This window comes from Odontesthes bonariensis, chromosome 20, assembly GCF_027942865.1.
Source record: "Odontesthes bonariensis isolate fOdoBon6 chromosome 20, fOdoBon6.hap1, whole genome shotgun sequence".
In the NCBI taxonomy this organism is placed as follows: Eukaryota; Metazoa; Chordata; class Actinopteri; order Atheriniformes; family Atherinopsidae; genus Odontesthes; species Odontesthes bonariensis.
The window spans coordinates 29,725,271-29,747,505 of NC_134525.1; the positions used below are offsets into that span (position 1 = coordinate 29,725,271).

Below are 22,235 nucleotides of genomic sequence, written 5' to 3' on the forward strand. Positions count from 1 at the left end.
ACCTAGGAGATCTTCTTCTGGAGCTACAAGCAGCAAAACAGAACGGCTATCTGCCCGGCCTGTCTCATCTAGATACAGCACACGGGGTCAACCCTATTCTGTCAAAACTCACCTACAACCTGCAGGAGAAGTGGGTTACTGTGGCTTCAAGATACAAGAGAGACCATGGTGTGCCCTATCCTCCATTCACATACTTCGTCAGCTTCATCAGGGAAGAAGCCAAGATTCGCAATGACCCTAGCTTTGCCTGTGTTACAACCTTCAGCCTGAGAACAGAAAAACCAGCAGCTCCAAAGCAGAAATGTCAGTTGCCAATCTCTGTCAGGAAAACGGATGTGTCATCACCAGGGGGAGCTAGTCAAGATACTCCCACTGACAAGAGCATCATGGACCCTGATAAACAGTGTCCACTACATTGTAAACCGCATCCACTGAGAAAGTGTCGTCTGTTCAGAAGTAAGAGTCTGGAAGAAAGAAGATCTCTCCTGAAAGACAAACATATCTGTTTTAGATGCTGTTCTTCTATTAACCACATGGCTAGAGACTGCAATGTGCCAATAAAGTGCAGAGAATGTGAAAGTGAAACACATACCACAGCACTTCATCCTGAACCTCTCATTTTGAAGTGGAAAGGTTCTGCTGCTTCAGAAGATCATGGCGGGGAGCAAAGGGAACTAGCAGCCATGGATGTGACATCAAAGTGTACTGAAATATGTGGAAATTTAACTGGCTCCAGATCATGTTCTAAAATATGTCTGGTGAGAGTGTATCCTGATGGACAGTCAGAAAGGGCAGTCAAAATGTACGCTGTGCTTGATGAACAAAGCAACCGCTCACTTGCAAAGACAGACTTTTTCAACCTTTTCAGTATTGATGGACACTTAGAACCATATACCTTGAAGACATGTTCAGGAGTCATGGATGTGACAGGGAGACGAGCAAACAACTTCATCATCGAGTCCTTGGATGGCATGACACGGCTCTCCCTTCCCACTCTCATCGAATGTGACATGATACCTGATGATAGAGCCGAAATCCCAGCTCCTGAAGTTGCTGTCCACTATTCCCATCTCAAGCCAGTAGCAGGCAAAATCCCGGAAATCGATCCACAAGCAGAAATACTCATCCTCCTTGGCAGAGACATTCTCAGTGTACACAAGGTCAGGGAGCAGCACAATGGACTTCACAATGAACCATACGCTCAACGTCTGGACCTGGGGTGGGTCATTGTTGGTGAGGTGTGTCTGGGAGCCGCACATAAGACATTTCAAACCACTGTCTACAAGACCAACATTCTACACAATGGACGAGCTTCACTTTTGGGTCCATGCACCAACACCATTCAGGTTAAAGAGAGGCTCAGCTGTCACACTCCAAGCCTGAATCTTCAGGGCTCTGTGTCTAATCTAGTCAGAGAGACTGATGATCTTGGGTGCCAAGTATTTCAGAAAACAGAACACGACGACAACCTTGACCTGTCAATTGAAGATAGGATTTTTCTGAAAACGCTGGATCAACAAACTTACAAGGATGAAGCAAACACGTGGGTTGCCCCCTTACCTTTTCGATCACCACGGAACCGTCTTCCAAACAACCGACCTCAAGCTGAGAAGCGTCTGTCATCTGTGAGGCGCAATCTAGATAAGAAACCTCAGATGAAAAAAGATTTCATCAGCTTCATGCAAAAGATATTTGATGCCAATCAAGCAGAGCCAGCTCCACAGCTAACAGAAGGCCAGGAATGTTGGTACCTACCCTTATTCGGCGTTTACCATCCACGTAAGCCAGAACAGATAAGAGTAGTGTTCGATTCCAGTGCTAAACATGAAGGACTTTCTCTTAATGATGTGCTCCTTTGTGGTCCTGATCTGAACAACACCCTTCTCGGGGTCCTGATCCGTTTTCGCAAAGAACCAGTTGCAGTTACTGCTGATGTGCAGCAGATGTTTTATTGCTTCACAGTATGCGAGGAACATAGAGATTTTTTAAGGTACTTGTGGTATGAAGACAATGATCTGCAGAAACCAGTGAAAGAGTTTCGCATGACGGTTCATGTATTTGGCAACAGTCCGTCGCCAGCGGTTGCTATTTACTGCCTACGACGAGCTGCTTCAGAGTCAACGGAGTCCACTCCTGAGGCAAGAGAGTTTGTCATGCGCAACTTTTACGTGGATGATGCACTTGCATCGTTTCCCACTGAAACAGATGCTATTAAGGTCTTGCAGTCATCTCAAGAAATGCTAGCTGAGTCAAACATCAGACTACACAAGATAGCATCCAACAGCAGCAGTGTCATGCAAGCATTCCCCACAGAAGACTGGGCCAAAGGTGTTAAAGACTTCGATTTTGGAGGAGAATCACCGTCCCTACAAAGAAGCCTAGGTCTCAGCTGGAACCTAGTGACAGACAGCTTCACCTTCTGTGTTTCTTCAGAAGAGAAACCTTTGACAAAAAGGGGCATTCTCTCCACAGTGAACAGTCTATTTGATCCCTTAGGGTTTGTGGCACCAGTTACTGTGGGGGGAAGGAACATAATGAGAGAGCTTTCTGTTGAACAATATGACTGGGATGCTCCACTTCCAACAGCAAAACAAGAACAATGGAAACTCTGGAGGAACTCCATGAAAGAGCTGGAGCAGCTTGATATCCCAAGACCTTATGTTCCTGTTTCATTAGCTACACAGACTCAGTACAGAGAACTTTGTGTGTTTTCAGATGCCTCTGACATTGCTATAGCAGCTGTAGCTTACTTGAGAACTGTCTCCATGACAGGAGAGTGTCACGTGGGCTTCGTCATGGGAAAGTCCAAACTGACACCGCGTCCTGCACATACAGTTCCTCGTCTCGAACTCTGTGCTGCCGTTTTGGCAGTGGAGATGGTAGACTTCATCAAGGGTGAAATGGACATTGATATTCACTCAGTGAAGTTCTACACAGATAGTAAAATTGTGCTAGGTTACATTAACAACACGTCACGCCGATTCTATGTCTATGTCTCCAACAGAATCACACGAATCAGGAAGTCTTCCCATCCACATCAGTGGCATTACATCAACACTGAACAAAACCCTGCTGACCACGGGACTCGGCCACTAGCTGCTACAGACCTCAAGGGCACCAACTGGTTTTCTGGGCCATCGTTTCTGTCAAAGCCACAGCAAGAGAACACTGCTCCTAACGACAACTTTGAGCTGATACATCCAGACCAAGATCAAGAAATCCGTCCTGAGGTTACAGCCATCAGTACAAAGGTGACATTAGTGCCAAATGTGCTTGGGGCACAGAGGTTCGAAAGGTTCTCCTCGTGGAAGTCACTGGTACGGGCTATTTCCAGATTGATCAAAAGAGTCAGGAGCAAGGTAAAGGTTCCTGATAGTGATGGCAGTAGAGAAGAGGAGAGTGTACAAGCAACAGTTGTGATCATCAGGTCAACACAGCAAGAGGTCTTCTTTAAGGAGATAGAACATCTTATCAAAGGTGATCCAATCCCAAGACAAAGCCCTCTTGTGAGGCTGTCTCCATTTCTGGACCAAGAAGGACTACTGAGAGTTGGGGGTCGCACATCCTCAGCAGACATGTGCTTTGATGATAAACATCCTTTGATCATTCCAAAGACTCACACAGCCACACTGTTGGTGAGACATTATCATGATCAAGTTGCACATCAGGGACGCCATTTTACAGAAGGCGCCTTGAGGTCAGCCGGACTATGGCTAATTGGGGGAAAGAGACTTGTTTCTACTGTTATACACAAATGTGTCACTTGCAAAAGACTCAGAGGTAAACTAGAGGAACAGAAAATGTCGGAGTTGCCAGCAAACAGACTGTCAGTGTCACCACCTTTCACACATGTTGGAGTGGACGTCTTTGGCCCATGGACAGTGACCTCTCGAAGAACAAGAGGAGGCCACGCAGAGAGCAAGCGGTGGGCAGTCATATTTACCTGTTTGAGCACCAGGGCGGTGCATATTGAAGTCCTGGAAAACATGACTACAGCAAGCTTTATCAACGGTCTCAGACGGTTCACAGCAATCAGAGGACCCATTAAAACACTCCGATCAGATCGGGGAACGAATTTTATTGGGGCATGTAAGGAACTCAACCTTGACACAGAAGATCCTGATCTGAAGACACACCTCCATGATAGCAAATGTACCTGGATCTTTAATCCTCCTCACTCCTCTCATATGGGTGGAGTGTGGGAGAGAATGATAGGGATCGCTCGACGCATTCTGGATGCTCTTCTCCTTAAAACCAACACATCCCACTTGACACATGAGGTGCTCACTACTTTGATGGCAGAAGTCACCGCCATCATGAACTCAAGACCACTGGTTCCAGTATCTTCTGACTCTGAAGCTCCAGCAGTTCTTACTCCATCTATGTTGCTGACACAAAAAGCAGAAACTCTGTCTGCACCCGAAGGTGATTTTGATGTAAATGACCTCTCTATTAAGCACTGGAGAAAGGTTCAAGGCCTTGCTGACGCCTTTTGGAAGAGGTGGAGACAAGAATACTTGGTAACGCTTCAACCAAGGAAAAAGTGGCATACTGACAGATGCAACCTGCAAGTAGGCGATGTTGTCCTACTGAAAGATTCCCAAGCCAGAAGAACTGAGTGGCCCACTGGACTAATTGTCAAGACTGTACCCAGCCAAGATGGTAGAGTACGCAAGGTGGAAGTGAGGGTAGTTAAGCAAGGTGTTCCTAAGGTGTATTTGCGACCTATCTCAGAGATTATATTACTTTTTCCTAAAGGTAATGTGTAGTGGTATAAAGCATTATACCAGGCGGGGAGTGTGCTGCCCCACTTGGACTTGCACGTTTTCGCCAGAGGGTGGCAGTATTGCGACAAAAACAACGTAAACAAAGGTCAATCTGCAGCCGAAACGTAGCGGTGCGAGTAAAGAGTAAAGAGAACATATGCCTGTGAGTATTGTGAATATGTAGTGGTGTATGTTGCCGTTATTGCTGTTTCTATAAGTTGACAGCTCTTTTATACTTTTGTTGTTATGACGATGCTAATTCGTTAGCCCGTTTATGGGGTTTTACATTATTAGTTAGCATTAAGCTAGCGGACTTTATTTGTTATTATAATGGAAGTGAAATGCTGTTCAAGCTGTTGAATATACATAGAGATGCATAACAATATGTACACAAAAATGTGATACTATAATACTTTTCTTTTGTTGTATGTATTTCAGTTTTACAGTAACCTTCAATTGGAGGTAATAAACCTTTGAAGAAAACAACTTTGCCTCTCATTGGAGAACTGTTCACTATCTGCCAAACTAACACAATCAACCTACGTTCAGGGAGGGCAGAATAGCGGGCCTGTAATCGAGCTCTTAATGGATATTTCTGAGAGAGATATGAAACAATCGTTGTTATAGAATTCAGTTTTCAATTCTCTCTATATGACAGCAATATATCCATAAAATATGGACATAGACATGGTATCATATGTAAATGCTTGAAGTCTCACCATCGCTGTAGACAGCCCTGAAACCAGCTCGGCTGACTGAACTGTCAGACTTGAAGCGGATCCACAGAGAGTTGGAAGATGAGACTATCGGAGCTGGCAGGGTGCTTCCACAGTACTTCCCTATCAGCTGATCATCTTCCATACTTCCATCACGGATCTGAAAGAAAGTGGGTCAAACAAAAGGAGAGCTGGGAATATAAATAAAAAGGCTCAGTTCAAGTCTCACTTCCTCAAACAACAAGACCAACTGGTGGGCTCTCCACCACCTATTTGAATGATTAGACAATGCTGTTTCTTTTTCACAGATGGTTTTTAAAGACGAATGTGCAATGGGTTCTCCAATTGTGGCCAATCTCTATAGGCGGTAGCATGGTTGCCGCGTCTGTCACGGCGGTGGTGGACCGTGACGTCAAAATGACGTTTCAGGCCTGGCGCTTCCCTTAAAAAGACGGCGCAGCGCGTTGTCGTGCACCAGTCGATTTTTGTAACTTGGCGGCGCCGACCACAACGAACCGGATGGACCGATGTGAGACCGGCTCAGTGAGGAGGTGCGTTTGTACAGGCAGCTGTACGAAACTGCAGTGAAACAGCACAGGGAGCACGTAAACTCCCAAAGCTGGTGCACAGAGATTGGCAGAACTTTGGGGAAAGAGGGAGAGTTCTGTAAGAATGTGTGGAAGAAGCTACGGGACAGATACCTGAAGGCAAAGAAGAGGGCAGAGACTCTGTTGATGCCGGGGGCTTCAAACCTTCACCTCTTTTAACTGAATTAAAAAATTAAAATGATCCGAAAACTGCAGCAGTATCATTAATGACAGTATTCCTGCTCTTGACAGCGGCATTGTTTTCTTCTCCACTTTCGTGGTTGTAGAGTAGAGGTAACCTTCACGTAGCAGCGCCACCTCTGTGACGGAGAAAATTGCAACTAGTGGCGCGCAACGACTTGCGCCACTATATAGGGTCCTATGGCGGGCACGAACTCGTGACGTCATCAACACCGCTCGCGCGAGCAGACGCGGCAACCATGCTAGAGCCTTAAATGGCAGCAGTGAAAGGCAGAGCACTCAATTTCCACAAGGGAACAAAACGCAGATATTTCAGACATGTGAATGACACCTCAGTCAAATTCAAAAGCCACATTACCTCAGTGGACAGCAACATTCACGTGTCTTTAAAAGGAGGTGTAAAGACTTGTTTTGACATAAAGTTTGGGACTCACACACACACACACACACACACACACACAATTTTACACAATGTTTTATTTAGAGGTCATTCTTCCTGGAAAATATATCCTTTTCCTGGATATGCAGCAAAACAGATGTGAAAAACTGTGAAAGGGACTGGATAGTGTAGTGGTAATATTGCCACATTTCATGTAGGTGAGCTGGGTTCAAATCCCCTGCATGAAAGGTACTACCTCCACTAGGAGTCCTTACCCTACCTGTGAGTCGCCTTGGATAAAATTGTCTGCCAAATGCATAAACATGTGTAAAGGAGGCTTTTCTTTGGTGTGCAGTCTGGCCAGATTTCCCCTTGTTAAGCCATTTTTGTCATTAAGATAAATCTTTTAGAATTTCAGATTTTCCAACTTTATTTATACAGCATTTTAAAAACAACACAGTTGGCCAAAGTGCTGTAACACATACACTATATTGTCAAAAATATTGTCTCATCTGCCTTTCCACGCATATGAACTTAAGTGACATCCCGTTCTTAATCCATAGGGTTTAATATGACGTCGGCCCACTCTATGCAGCTATAACAGCTTCAACTCTTCTGGGCAAGCATTCCACAAGGTTTAGGAGGGTGTTTATGGGAATTTTTGACCATTCTTCCTAATTCATCCCAAAGGTGTTCTATCGGGTTGAGGTCAGGACTCTGTGCAGTCATGTTTGAGATTTTGTTGATTCAGAAGAAGAAGAAAAAACTGAAAATACGAACATTTTATAGCCAAATAAAATCAAAAGTCATTAAAGGTGGGGTAGGGGATCTTTTTCTGGAACATTTTTTTACATATTGCTTGAAATACTCTTCACACCCCCATTGCAACCAATTAATTAAAAGTTTTGACACAAATATGAAAAGTTTTAGTGGCCTCTAGAACGTACAATCTAGGAAAAACAGTATCACAATGATTGGATTCTGATGCCGTCTATCAAACTGCAATCTGCTCCTCCCTCCCCCTCCTTCCCCCTGTGCGCGTACCCTGCTCCGTGAACGAATTACGCGTCCAGAAGCTTGGCAGGAAGCTAAACTAGAGCCAGCTTGGCTAGCACCTAGCATTATTAAACATATAGTTAGCATATACTAAATACTAAATACGGCAACAATCGATGCTTGCTGTCAGAACAGCGCTCGTGCACCTTTGTGCTCGTGCACGTTCATGTACTCTAGAGGCGTGCCTTCGGGGGGAAAGTGAAAAAAAGGGTTGGGACTTTTTAACCTGTGTATTTTCAAAATGCAGCTTCGCTGGACTCAAAATCCAGGATCTCCTACCCTACCTTTAATAACACTGGTACAAATTAATTAGGATAAACCTTTTATTTTTAAGTTAAAAACAAGTCTTACCTCCACAAAGTCAAAAGCACAGCCACTGTGACTTTCCAGATTCATGTGAGTGAAATTGAGGGCCACCTGCTCACTTGATGGCAACCTGATCAAATAGATACACTGGCGGTTGTGGGCATAGTTATTGGGCCAATTCGGGGAAATTATGATGCCCTCACTGTCAGTGAATGTACCACCACAACCTGGGTCACCTAAGACAAAAAACACAACGTAGTTATCAGTTTTAATACCTGTAGATTATAACAAAAAAGCATGGTATGGATACTTATATGGCTATCAAATGCTGGATATCTAAGGTACTTTGAAAGTACACTGAATGTATAGACAGAACCATGTGCGTAAGCCTTGGTGGTTATGAGTCCCGCTCTGCTCCACTGTCATATGGGGTTCCACAGGGTTCAATTTTAGGGCCCCTGCTTTTCTCATTGTACCTGCTGCCCCTGGGTTCCATCCTGAGAAAGCATGGTATCTCTTTTCATTGTTACGCTGATGACAGCCAGATCTATGTGCCACAAAGGAAGAAGGATGCTTTCTCTCAATGTCTTGAAGACATTAAAGCCTGGATGTCCTTGAACTTTTTAAAATTCAATCTTATCTTATCTTAGGCAGCTGGCAAAGGTGAAGCCCTTCCTTGCACAAACGCACTTTGAAACAGTAATCCACGCCTTCATTACATCTCGGCTGGATTACTGTAACGCACTTTATCTTGGAGTCAGCCAGTCTTCCCTCACACGTCTCCAGTTAGTCCAAAATGCTGCCGCTCGCCTCCTAACTGGAACACGTAAGAGGGAGCACATTACTCCCATTTTAGCCTCCCTCCACTGGCTGCCTGGGCATTTTAGAGTCCATTTTAAGATTCTTTTATTTGTTTCTAAATCTATAAATAAAGTTGAGTTGAATTGGGTTGAGTTGAGTTGAGTACAAAAACATGAAAGCAAGAGTGCACATACTGATATTGCAAGAGGGGAGAGTCAAAGGTTCCACAATCTAACTTTGAAGAGCCGCACAAATCATCACAAACATGGTCATTGTTTTGTAGTTGCTATTTTTTGTCATTAGCATTAGGACAACGTGAATAAAGACAGGAGAATGAAATCTAAAATGAAAAAAAAATTTTTTTGATTGTTTTTATGAAGACTTGATCCACGTTAAGAATAACGGAAACATTCTGGATATGTCTGACCTTACAAGTTACAAAATAGATGATTCTTTTAGTTTCAAATTTAACTAGACTGAAAAATGCAGCCGCTACTTGGAACCTGAATGGTGGGCAATCAATGACTATCAATTATCTTCAAGACTGTTCTCCATCACTTGACACTGACAGGATTAGATCCAGATTTCAACCACTAAACAAGTAAGTTACCCTGACATAATAAAAACTGCTTATCTAAATACAATCCACTTGGAAAATTGTAGGCGCTTACAAAATGTACTTGGCAGGTAATTGGATGAAGCAGCTCTCCATCCAAGTCCAACAGGAGTTGGTCTCAACCAGTAAGATACAAGCAGAGCAAGTCTGTGAATAGCAGCCACTTATATTGGATGCCTTCACACTTAGAGGTTGTTCCTCGTTTTCAGTCTTCTTCGTCGTGCCCGGGCCGTCTTCTATATCACATCCTTCCAGTGGTTGGCTTGGTTTGGTTCGGCCAGGTCATCTCCACTACATTGTGGGACTTGGCTGCATCTCATGATGTAAACAACTGTATGCTTATATTTTATAATTTACTTATACTGCACATACTACAACATGCTGTATGTACTGACTAACTTGGCATCATCCATTACTTACTTGGTGATGTTGTGTATGTAATGTGGAAGCCTCTGTCAGAGACAGTGAAGTCAGAGTGGAAGTGGACCCATGCAGATGGGCCAGTTGTCTGCAATGGTGGTGGTGATGCAGTACTACAGTACTTCCCAAGAACTGGGTCTTCAGGTCGAAGGCCATCCCTGATCTACAACATTTGGGCACAAAATATAATTGAAGAGAAAATATAGGGCTGAGTTGCATTGGACCATTGCATAACCCAAACAAAATTGTAAACAACAACAAACATACACAAAGGGTGTCAATGCCCAATAATTCAGAGAAGATAAATTGACGTTTTTTGGTTTTTTTTACATCTGAAGGCCCCACACTGATCTATTCAACACTTCAATTTAAAACATTAAGCACTATATACACTAACTCACTCTGTGATAAAAACATAAGTGGCAATGTGGGGAACAGTGTTTTGGTCAAGGACATTTCTACAAGCAAATTAAAGACTCCAGCATTCAAACCACCAACCTTGTCATTTACATTGGACACCCACTCAACCACCTGAACACCACAGTCACCCAGGTGAGGATATCATTTAAGTGAAAAAAAACTGTTAAGCGAGTATTGTGTTAACTGGCATGGACAGCAAAAGTAGCAGTTCCCACCTCCAGGAAGTCATAGTTGCAATCAGGATGATTTTCCAGACTTAGCGTCCCAAATGCAAAGGTAATGAGAAGGCCAGGTTCTACCGTCACAGTCCAATAGCAGTCCCGATCAGGAGGGTAGTTTCCAGGATAACCAGGTGAGTTTATATTGCCATAGGGAGCAGTAAGCTCACTTCCACACTCTGAAATAAGGAGAGCTCATGAAAAAAACAAATCATTGTACTTTTTCAAAATTTGCAATATCTCAGGGAGTTTGTTATATTAAAGAAACACTTTGCAGTAAATACATGGATATATGCAGCAAAGAAGATTATGTGCTCTCCCGAAACAAAGTGATAAAAAATTATTGTGATGTACAGACTTTACAGAGGTTTTTCATGTTGGGTCCAGTGTTATTAATAAGAATATTACGAAATATAGAATATATAGAAATAGAAAAATACTTTATTCATCCCCCAGTGGGAGAAATTCAAATTAGTCAAGTAGCTAAAATTGATTTTTATATTTACAATGATTGTATGTTAGAACAATAATAATAAATGACTAAATAAATACATTTGAGAAGAACATGTCAGCAGTCACTGTTAAAAAGCCTTGTGGCTGTGGGAACAAAGGACCTTCTGAACCTCTCAGTCCTGCAGCGCAGAGAGATGAGCCTCTCACTGCAGCTGCTCCTCTGTCCTGCCAGGATGCTGTGGAGAGGATGTTTATTGTTCACCAAAACAGAATCGAATTTCCTCCTCATTCATTGCTCCACCACAGCACTGAGAGGGTCCAGCCAGCCTTTTTCACCAGTTTGTCCAGGCGCCTACAGTTTTTGTCTGTAGCACAACTCCCCCAGCAGACAGCAGCATAGAACAGTGCACTCTCAATGATAGTGTGATAAAACATGCACATCATATCACTGCAGACATTGAAGGACCTGAGCCGTCTCAGGAAAAAGAGACGGCTCTGGCCCCTCCTATACACTGCTTCTATGTTGGCAGACCACTCCAGTTTATTATCCAGCACCACCCCCAGGAATTTGCAGGTCTGAACAGTCTCTATCTCCCCTCCATCAATGCAGACTGACTGGTATGGGGTTTTAGATCTCCTGAAGTCCACCACCATCTCTTTGGTCTTGGTGGTGTTCAGGAGCAGACAGTTCTTTTTGGTCCAGCCATTGAAGGACTCCACAGGGTCCCTGTACTCCTTCTCCTGTCCACCGCGCACACATGCCACAACAGCCGTATCATCAGAATACTTCTGTATGTGGCAGGACTCTGAGTTGTACCTGAAGTCCGATGTGTACAGGGTGAAAAGAAAAGGAGCCAAAACAGTACCCTGCGGAGCCCCAGTACTGCATTCCCAGTCTTCCAGAACATACACAGGCTGCACGATGGTGTGGTGGTTAGCACTGTCACAGCAAGAGGGTTCGAGGTTCGATTCCTGGCTGGGGCCTTTCCATGTGGAGTTTGCATGTTCTCCCTGTGTACGCGTCGGTTCTCTCTGGCTATTCCTCCCACCATCCAAAAACATGCATGTTAGGTTAATTGGTGTCTCTACATTGACCCATGAAGGGTGTGTGAGCGTGCATGGTGTGTTTTGTTTGTCTTTGTGTGGCCCTGTGATGGATTGACGACCTGTACCCTGCCTCTTGCCCAATAACAGCTGAGATAGGCTCAGGTGGGACAGAGCTACTAAGAGTTTATATGGGAATATGTATGGAATAAACTTTATTTATTAATTTATTTATTTTTTTAAAGTTTTAGCGAACTGTATTGTCAGGACCTTTGTATGTATGTACATATATATAATTTCATAAATTTCATTGAAATTGTTCAATTTTGGTGGAAAAAAATTGTTTTTCAGGTTGTTCTTGAAAATAAATCCCAGGAAGAAGTGCAGAAGACATCACATGGTCATTCAGGTAATTTAGGGGTCTGTAAGACAATGCATTATATTTGAGGTATTTTCTTTTGGCCTTGTTGAAGAGAAGTGTGTCTAGTTACATGCAAAGATGTCACACATGCCAATGGATTGGTCAACCTTATCAAGCCCTGAAGCCAGCCCCTCTGTCTCCTGTTCCTGCTTTTACTCAGCCCTTTGAACTGAGTAGATTATTGACTATGTTGGTCCATAAGTCCAGGAGTAACTACCTCTTATCTAATATGTACATCTCATGTGCAAATACACTATCTTGCCAAAAATATTCACTCACCCATCCAAATAATTAAATTCAGGTGTTCCAATCACTTCCATGGCCACAGGTGTATAAATTCCAGCACCTAGGCATGCAGACTGCTTCTACAAACATTTGTGAAAGAATAGGTCGCTCTAGCAGCTCAGTGAATTCCAGCGTGGTGCCATGATAAGATGCCACCTGTGCAAGTGGAAGCGATTGGGAACAACAGCAACTCAGCTACGAAGTGGTAGGCCAAGAGTTGAAGCTGTTATAGGTAACATATCATATTTCATGTCACTTAAGTTCATATGTGTGTAAAGGCAGATGAGGGAATAATTTTACAATAGAGTGTATATGCAGCTGGAACTAGCTTTATCTATTCCTAAAAGAAATTCAAAGTGATCATGGTTCACATTTTTCAATTACAACTTTCAGTGAGACTTTTTCCTTTCTGAACAAAATCAAAGTAGAGAAACAACCCCCCTACCTGGGTCCTGAGACTGCCAAGCAACTGTGAAGCCACCAGCACTGACAGAATGGTCAGAGCGAAACCAAAAATACAGAGAATTGTGTGAGCTGGAAAGCTCTTGTGGGTTATTTTGGCCACAATATTTTCCAATCATGTAAGCAGAGGCACTGTCCCCATCATGGATCTGAAGAAAGTCAAAGTTGCAGTTGGCACTGCTTTCCAGATGAAAAAAAGGAAAGGTGATGCGCACAATCTAAAGAAAAGAGCATACAAAAAATGACGGATCAAAATGCTATATTTGGAATATAATCACATTGATAAATGCTGATGGTGCCAATTTTTCCATTTAAAGGAGAAGTTTTTTTTGTTTTTTTTTTTAAACCTGGACCTTATTTCTGGCATAAAATACGTTCATCTACTCACCGATAACAGTTTGGTGAAAGTCGGCGTCCTTCGGACGCTATTTAGATCACTCGAGACCCACGTATATCCGTATAACGGGATTGACAATACAGCCTCTAAATAAGGCATTATATGTCTTTATTTCACCAATACTTTAAGAATGAATGAATCAACGTGTACTATTGCATTGTTAGCTCAGAGCTGCCATGTTGTTGTTATCCGGGGCTTAAGGGGGGCTTTCTACATACGCATGTAGTGGTATGACGTCATCGACGTGCCGCTGCAGCACAGCTTATTCACTCCGTGCTCTGTGACAGTCGGCTAACTTCACAGTTTAGTTTAGTTTAGTTTATTAGCTTATTTGACAGGGGCCATGTACAAGAGTTAGCTAAAAAGCTAATTTACATCTGTGGTCCCTGGGCAGGGAACTAAAACACACACACATACACACACACATTAAAAACATAGACAATACATGCCCTACTGTTGCCACTACAAGGCACACACTAGAAGCAGCAACAACATCATACTAAAACATAAAACCATATACAATCACATTATCACATGACAAGCAATACACACACAAAATGATACACATACCATATGGCAGTGCTTACTACAACACAACACATTGATTAATGGTCACATCTTTGATCAGCCTTTAGCCATGTCTTTAGTGATCGTTTAAATTGGTTAAAACTTGTACTGTTCCTGATATGAACTGGAATTACATTCCATTTTTTAACTGCACTAACAGAGAAAGCTGATTGACCAAAAGAAGTCTTCCTGTAATCCCCATAACAATCACCTCTTACAGAGGACCTTGAGACTCTTAATTTATCTCTGCAGAGTGATATACATTGCTTAAGAGGTGGTGGTGCAAGATCATTAATAATTTTATACATTAAACACATGTCTGCAAAACAGATAAAACTATCAAAGGACAGTAAGTTGTACTTTCAAATTATAATACAGTGATGATACCTTCTTGCCTTTTCTTCCAGAACCTTAAGAGCCATTTTGTAGAGAGTGGCTAATGGTTGTATGGTGGTCACACCTGCCTGTGACCAACTAGTAGAACAGTGTGACAGATGTGAAAAAATCATTGAATGTAAGAACAGTTTAGCCGCAGGAAGTGGCAACTGGTGTCTAATATGCCTAAAGTTCACTAAACTAGCCCTGACACATTTTGATGTCTTCTTAATGTGCTTTTTAAATGATAAATTAGAGTCAATGATAACACCCAGATACTTAAAATTGTCCACAGTTTTTATGCCCTCCCCCTTAACAAAGATGTCAGGTTGCTGGCTTACATCACACCTCTTGATGGAGAAATACATGGCTACTGTCTTGCTAACATTCAGAGTAAGACAGTTGTATCTTAGCCAATCTGACACTTTGTTTAGGGCTGATGTAAGTTTTAACGCAGCTTGTTGTCTTGTTTTGGCATGTACATAAAGAACTGTATCATCTACATACATTTGCATACTAACATCTTGGCAAATCAAGGTTAAATCATTAATATATAGACTAAATAAAATTGGTCCTAAAATCGATCCCTGGGGCACTCCAATTGTGCTATTAGACAGGGTGGAGCATGTGTCAATAATTCTTGTACACTGCTTTCTTGAAACTAAATAAGATTCCATCCATGACAAAGCATCAGTAGAGAAATCAAGCTGTGAGAGTTTAGACAACAAAACATTGTGATTTACTGTGTCAAATGCCTTCCTAAAATCCAGGAAGACAGCACCAACTACACCACCTCCATCAAGCTTAGATTTAATTTGCTCTATAAAGTAACAAAGGGCCGTTTCCGTTGAGTGATTTTTTCCTAAATCCAAACTGCATAGGGTGCAGTAGGGAGTGGCCTTTCAAGTAGGCTATCAACTGGTCACATACAACCCTTTCAGTAACTTTAGAGATGGTTAGGAGGATGCTGATTGGCCTATACTTTGCAACATTGGTTGCATCCCCAGATTTGAAGATAGGGGTTATTACTGCTGTCTTCCAGGCAGTAGGAAAGTAACTTTGTGTAATGGATAGGTTGACCAAACGAGTAATAGGAGAACAGAGAATATTTGCATACTTTTTAACAAATGCACAGTCACAGTCAAAAATATATTTTGCCTTGGAATTTTTGAGCTGCTTTAGGATTTTAGTTACAGACACTTCTGACACTTCTAAGATGTTAAAGGATGGAATATCCTCTTTCACTACTGTAATGATTTTCTCTCTTGAACCAAAACCTAATGCTAGATCATGAACTGAATCAATAAAATAACTATTGAACATAGAAGAAATTTGGACTTTGTCCTGGGTGAGGGTCCCCTGCACTTGCAATTCATACCCAGTGCATTTTTTATTGCTGTCTTTCTTAAGAGCTCTATTAATATTTTGCCATGTTTTCTTGGCGTTCCCTTTTGAGTCATTTATAATGTTAATAAAAAAATTAGCTTTGGCCTTTCTCAGTTCATTAACAACTTTATTACGTAGCTGCTGAAAAGTTCTCCTATCACATGCTAACCCAGATTTAAGTGAAATTTTCAATGCATGATCCCTTTGACGCATTAAGTCCCAAAGTTGATCACTAAGCCACGGGAGATTTTGTTTTTTTCTTGAGAATGTAATGTTTTTGCTAAAATCATCTTTCATTCTATTAATAATAGTCATTAGGTTCTCTGAAGCATTTTCAAGCTCCTTAGTAGACAGAATCTCATTCCAACTCTGTTGCTTGAACTGATTTTCAAATTCACTAATAAGCGTCTTTGGTATAATACTTGAGGTTCTTCTGCTTTCCTGTTGATACATAAACCTCTGTTTTGTTAGTTTCCTTGATATCAATGTTAAATTATGGTCTGATATTCCAGTTAAAAAATTAAAAGTTTTTGTTATTCTCTCTGGCTTATTACTAAATATTAAATCAATTTGTGTTTGAGATAATGGTGTAATTCTGGTGGGGCCTTGGATTAATTGGGTGAGGTTAAAGTGATTCGTGAGATCTTTAAGGTTTTTTCTAATTGACTTATTAGTCCAGTTAATGTTAAAATCTCCAAGTAAAAGTATTTCTTTATTTGTGTCCATTTCCTTCAGTATATTTCTTAAATGCTCATAAAACATAGTGTTTGATGAGGGTGGTCTATATATGCACATGACAGTGAAGGACATATTGGTGGATAAAATCATTCTTATTGCCATGCATTCCAAATCCGCACATTTCACTTCAATTTCCTTGCAGATTATAGAGTCTCTCACATACATCAACAGTCCACCTCCTCTACCAGACGTTCGATCCTTTCTGAAAATATTAAAACCGGGCACTAAGTATGAAGCGTCAGATGACGAGTCTGTCAGGCAAAGAAAGTCAAGATTTGAGTCCGTCAATAGTTTCTCAAGTTGATCAGTTGACAGAGGTTGCTAGTTTTGTGCAACATGGCAGGATATTTATCAGATTTTGACGACGACTTTGAGTACGATGGACATCCTTACTGGACATTTTTAATTGGTTTTGCTTACTTTTCTATTGATGTATTTTGTGGCATGCTTGTGAAGCCTGCTATTGTGACTTACTCCTAAGTGGATATCATTTGTGGGAAGCTGGTGGTTCTCTGAGCCATTTAAGGTGTGCATGTGTGAGTGGGAGATTTCTATTAATTGAAAAACTTGTTCTAACTTGGTATGATAAATACTCCTAAAAGCTTGAATAATTAATTAATAATTAATTAATAATTTTATTTATAAAGCACTTTTTCATACATAGAATGCAGCTCAAAGTGCTCTAACAATAAAAGAATTAAAAAAACAAAATTAAAAGCAACAAAGAATAGAGCACAGTGACACAAGAAATAAGGTTAAAAAAAGGTAATGAAAATTAAAATCAAACTTATTAAAATAAATATTTAAAAACCAATACAGAGATTAAACAAATTTCACACAAATTGACTAAAAACAACGGGGAACAGAAAAAAAGAGTGTTGATAAACGAATGACGGCAGCTAAGGGAATGCAAGAGTAAAAAGATGTGTTTTGAGCTGTTTCTTAAAAGTGTCCACAGAGGGGGCTGTTCTAATATGCAAGGGGAGGGAATTCCATTTTTTGGGTGCGTAAAACTCAAATGCGGCTTCACCAATCTTTTTTGGTGGGGGAGGTGGAATTTTCAGGAGTTTGGAGTCAGCTGACCTGAGGGAACGGGTAGGGGTGTAAAAGGACAGTATGTCAGAGATGTATGGAGGGGCGAGACCGTTTAGGGCCTTGAACACTGTTAAAAGAACTTTAAAATCGATTCTGTAAGGTATAGGCAGCCAATGTAAGGCTGCCAGGACAGGGGTAATATGCTCTCTCTTCCTGGTCTTTGTAAGCAATCGTGCCGCACTATTCTGTAAGAGTTGTAGCTTATCAAGTATTTTTTTTGGGAGACCAGTGAAGAGTGCATTACAGTAATCGATTCTGCTGGTCACAAAGGCGTGCAAAAGTTTTTCAGCATCTTGAATGGAGACATATACACGCACCTTGGCAATGTTTCTAAGATGGAAATAGGCAGATCTGATAATGTTGTTAATATGGGGACGGAAGCTCAGGTCGGGGTCAAAGATCACGCCAAGGCTGGTAACAGTGTCTTTAGTGTGCACTTTTAAGTCACCAAGGCAATGGTGAAGTGCTTGGCGTTTATCCGGGGGGCCGATCAGTAAAACTTCTGTTTTTTCCTCGTTAAGCTTTAAGAAGTTACTGTTCATCCACTTGGTGATGGCGCAGAGGCAGGTGGATATAGCAGAGATGGTGGTGGAATGGTTTGGCTCGATGGCGATATATAATTGGGTGTCGTCCGCGTAACTGTGGAAATCAATGTTGTGCTCTCTGATGACACTGCCCAGGGGTAGCATGTATAGGGAGAAGAGGAGAGGGCCCAGGCAGCTTCCCTGAGCAACACCAAAGGGCACATCGTATTTGCTGGACACATGATCTCCGATGCTGACTAAAAAAGTTCTGTCTGTGATGTACGATTTGAACCAGTTTAAGGCATGGCCGGACAGTCCCACCCATGATTCAAGGCGGTGTAAAAGTAGACTATGGTCTAATGTGTCGAATGCGGCACTAAGGTCCAGGAGAATCAGGGCTGACACCTTGTTTGCAGCAGTGTTGCGTCTGAGGTCACTGGTTATTTTGGTCAGAGCTGTTTCAGTGCTGTGGTTTGCTCTGAACCCAGATTGGAATTTTTCCAGAATGTCATTTTCGGAAAGGAATGCGTTTAATTGTTTAAAAACTGCTTTTTCTAGGATTTTGCTGAGGAAGGGAAGGTTGGAGATGGGTCTGTAATTGTTGAGGATGCTTTGGTCCAGGTTTGCTTTTTTCAAGAGTGGTTTGACTATAGCTGTTTTGAACGAGTTGGGAAAAATGCCAGTGAGAATGGAGCTGTTAATAATATCAAGTATGTATGGTGAGAGACAGCTAAAAATGTTTTTCAGGAAAAAAGTGGGAATAGGGTCGAGGCTGCAGGTTGACTGTTTGCTGTCCTTGATTAATTTATAGAGATCGTCCTCGGTGATCGGGCTAAAATATGGGAGGCTGGGCGGCTTTCGGAGAGGGTCTGGTGAGATGTCGTTGGGGACAGAGTCCCCAATCCCTTCCCGGATGTCGACTATCTTCTTAATAAAAAATGCTGCAAATTCCTCGCATTTTTCAGTTGACGCTGTGGTGAGGAGATCGTTTGTTGGAGTGGGTTTTAGGAGGTGGTCAATGGTGGAAAATAGAACTCTGGCGTTATTTTTATTGTCCGTTATGATTCGGGAAAAATAAGCTTTTCTTTCCAGGCGCACAGCATTGTTATAGATGGAGATCTTTTCTCTGAGGGACACTCTGTGAACTTCTAACTTGGTTTTCCTCCAGAGTCGTTCAGTAGCTCTGCATTGTCTCTTTAAAGCTCGAAGTGAATCATTTATCCATGGTGAAATTTTAGCTCTAGTCCTCGTTTTTGTTTTAATTGGTGCTACTTCGTCTATAAAATTCCTTAAAATTGTGTTAAAACTATCGACCATTTCATTGGGTGTATGGTGGCCATTTAAAATATCAGTGGACTTAATGAGGTCACTGATTTTTTGCTCCGCAAGCGCGTTGAGACGGCGTTTGCGAATAACGCAGTTATTAGCAGTGGCTGTTGACAGGGAGAACTCGAATAGCACACAATAGTGGTCAGAGATTCCGACGTCCGTGACAGAGATGTTTGCAACGCTAGATGCGTGTGAAATGAGTAGGTCAAGCGTATTTCCTTTGAGGTGGGTTGGGTCGGATACGTTCTGGACTAACCCGAAATCGTCTAAAATGGATAAAAACTCTTTGGCGAACGTGTCACCTGCCTTATTTACATGGACATTAAAATCTCCAGCAATAATAACTCTGTCATGGTTTGTGACTACCTCAGATAGGAAAGTGGAAAAATCGGAAAGGAAAGACTGAGAAGGTTTGGGTGGGCAGTAGAGGGCAACAATAATTAGTCTGTGGTGTGTATTGACTTTCAATGCCAGGTATTCAAAAGAGGGGAAAGCGCCTAGATTTATCTGGCTGCATGTGAACTTGTCGTCGAAGAGAATGGCCACGCCACCTCCTTTTTTATTTTGTCTTGTGGCATAATGGAAATTGTAGTTGGGGGGGCAAGTCTCGATGAGAGTCACTGATCCATTATCATTCAGCCATGTTTCGGTGAGGAACATAAAATTAATGTTACCATCCGAAATGAGCTGATTTACGGCAAAGCTCTTGTTAGTCAGAGAGCGTACGTTTAGTAGCGCAGCTTTCACGGTCAGAGTGGCTGTGGAGTTGGGAGAGTTTGTGCGTACAGGAGTCCGGAGGTTTTGTAGGCTGGGTCGTTGTATGATGGCTCCAGGGATCGTAGGGGGTCTGTTGCTAATTCTAGTCGGGATTGGGTAACAGAGGGGTGTGTGCCGAGAGGGGGGGCATGGGGACGGTGAGGTGACAGTGGAGGGCAGGTCAGGTGGGTTTGGGGGGCAGTTGACTAGTCAGTCTGAAAAAGGGGGGATTTGTGAGAGGTGATTTGTGAGATTTGTTATCAATTTCATATCTCCTGCTCTATTGGGGTGTAAACCATCAGCTTTGAGGAGGTGGGGGTTTCCCCAGAAGCTGTCGAATTGGTTCACATATTCCCTGGAGGTTGCCGTGCAAAAGTTCTGTAGCCATTTGTGTAAACTATATAACCTGCTGAAGCGCTCACAGCCGCGCCTCTGTGTTGGTATTGGTCCGGACAAGATGCAATATTTCCCCAAGTTCTCAACAACAGAAAATAGGCTTTCGAAATCCTGTTGTAGTTTAATTGATGTTTTGTCCATGACGTCACAGGCACCCGCATGGATGATTACTGTGCGAACGGAAGGGTGTTGTGCAAGCAAGCGTGGAATCTGTCCGATACAATCCTGGACCTTTTTTCCAGATGTACTGTAGGTAATTGCACCAGGTAGTGCAACAAACCTCATGATAGAGTCTCCGATGCACAGAATCTCCGGAGCCCAGCTTTCCGAGTTGCTCAGCCCCAACGTGTGCCCAAGTGGGCGTCGCTGCAGGCTAGCTGGCTGGCTAGCACCATTTATGGTAGGTGACGGCTTGAAGCTAGTTGGAGTGCTAGCGTTTGTTGCCGCTGCGAGCAGACTTCTTGAGGGCCGCGGGGGCGACTGCAGTGCGGCTGGAGAACCGTTGAACCCAGCAGTAGCGTCCGCGGCTGGTCTTGCGGGTCTCAGAGATCCCGGTGTCCTCACTGCAGCGGCGCAAGGAGCCGCAGAGGACACGGGCCTGGGTGCTGAGGTGACGGTAGCCGCAGCAGCAGAGCGCAGAGGCTTGGGATCGGAGGGCCTCTCCGGGGGCCGTGGTTTCATGGCTGGGACAGGCGACGGGGAGACAACTGCAGCATCGGAGGACGACTGGGCAACTGGACTTCCTTTTGGATCTGGAAGACATTTCACCTCTCATCTGAAAGGCTTCTTCAGTTCTAAACTAGATTGTGGGGAGTATCAGCTTATAAGCAGAGAGATTTGTTACAGATGTGTCACTAAGCCCCCTGACCAATGTGCAGTCATTATTACCTCTGAATTGTCTACCTGCCTGAAAGGGCGAATTTCGGTCACAGGATCCAAGGTGTGAATGATTGTGAAACCTGTTCAAAGATGTTTTTTCCAGTTTAACATAGATGGCTTCCTTGAGTTCTCTTACACCATCTGTCTTCTCTGTCCATAATGTGAACATTACTCTCCTCAAAAGTCTTTTTGGATGAGAGGTGAAATGTCTTTAACATCCAAAAAGTCCAGTTTTATTTGAGATTTTGGAAAACCCTTGATTGTGTTACTCAATTTATTTTTGTGTGTTCTGTTGGTGCTGATGGCCTACAGCGGTGGTGGCTGGCCCTAACAGGTGGGGTTAACTCCTCCTGTTGTACCATGTTTAGCCCTGCACGTCCGGTGGTGGCTCTTTGTGAGGTGCGATGAAGTGACTTGACTGGGATGCCCCTACTCCTCCTTGAGAGCGTCTTTTGTTGTTTTGGAATATAAATACTTTTTGTTGGATTAGCTGGTCTTCTGAGTCGTGCTGAGTCCACCTGGACTGTGTCTTAGGTTGTGACAACTTTAGTCATAAGAGACCATTTAAAAATCCAAGCTTCTTTGCATGATGCTAATAATAGTGATATGGCTGTAGTCTCTCGAATGGTTGATGCTGATATA

The 22,235-nt window shown here is 42.7% G+C and overlaps 1 protein-coding gene across 1 annotated transcript in view; it reads right to left on the bottom strand.

Annotated features, from left to right (window-relative positions):
- Positions 1-22,235, bottom strand: part of cubn (cubilin (intrinsic factor-cobalamin receptor)) — a 167,520-nt gene that overhangs the window by 107,726 nt on the left and 37,559 nt on the right. Inside the window, exons 14-18 of the mRNA XM_075452455.1 lie at positions 13,135-13,369; positions 10,484-10,665; positions 9,849-10,011; positions 8,057-8,247; positions 5,486-5,642 (exon numbers count right to left, since the gene is read on the bottom strand). Coding sequence (XP_075308570.1) covers positions 5,486-5,642; positions 8,057-8,247; positions 9,849-10,011; positions 10,484-10,665; positions 13,135-13,369 — 928 coding nt within the window. The remainder of the gene's footprint in view (positions 1-5,485; positions 5,643-8,056; positions 8,248-9,848; positions 10,012-10,483; positions 10,666-13,134; positions 13,370-22,235) is intronic.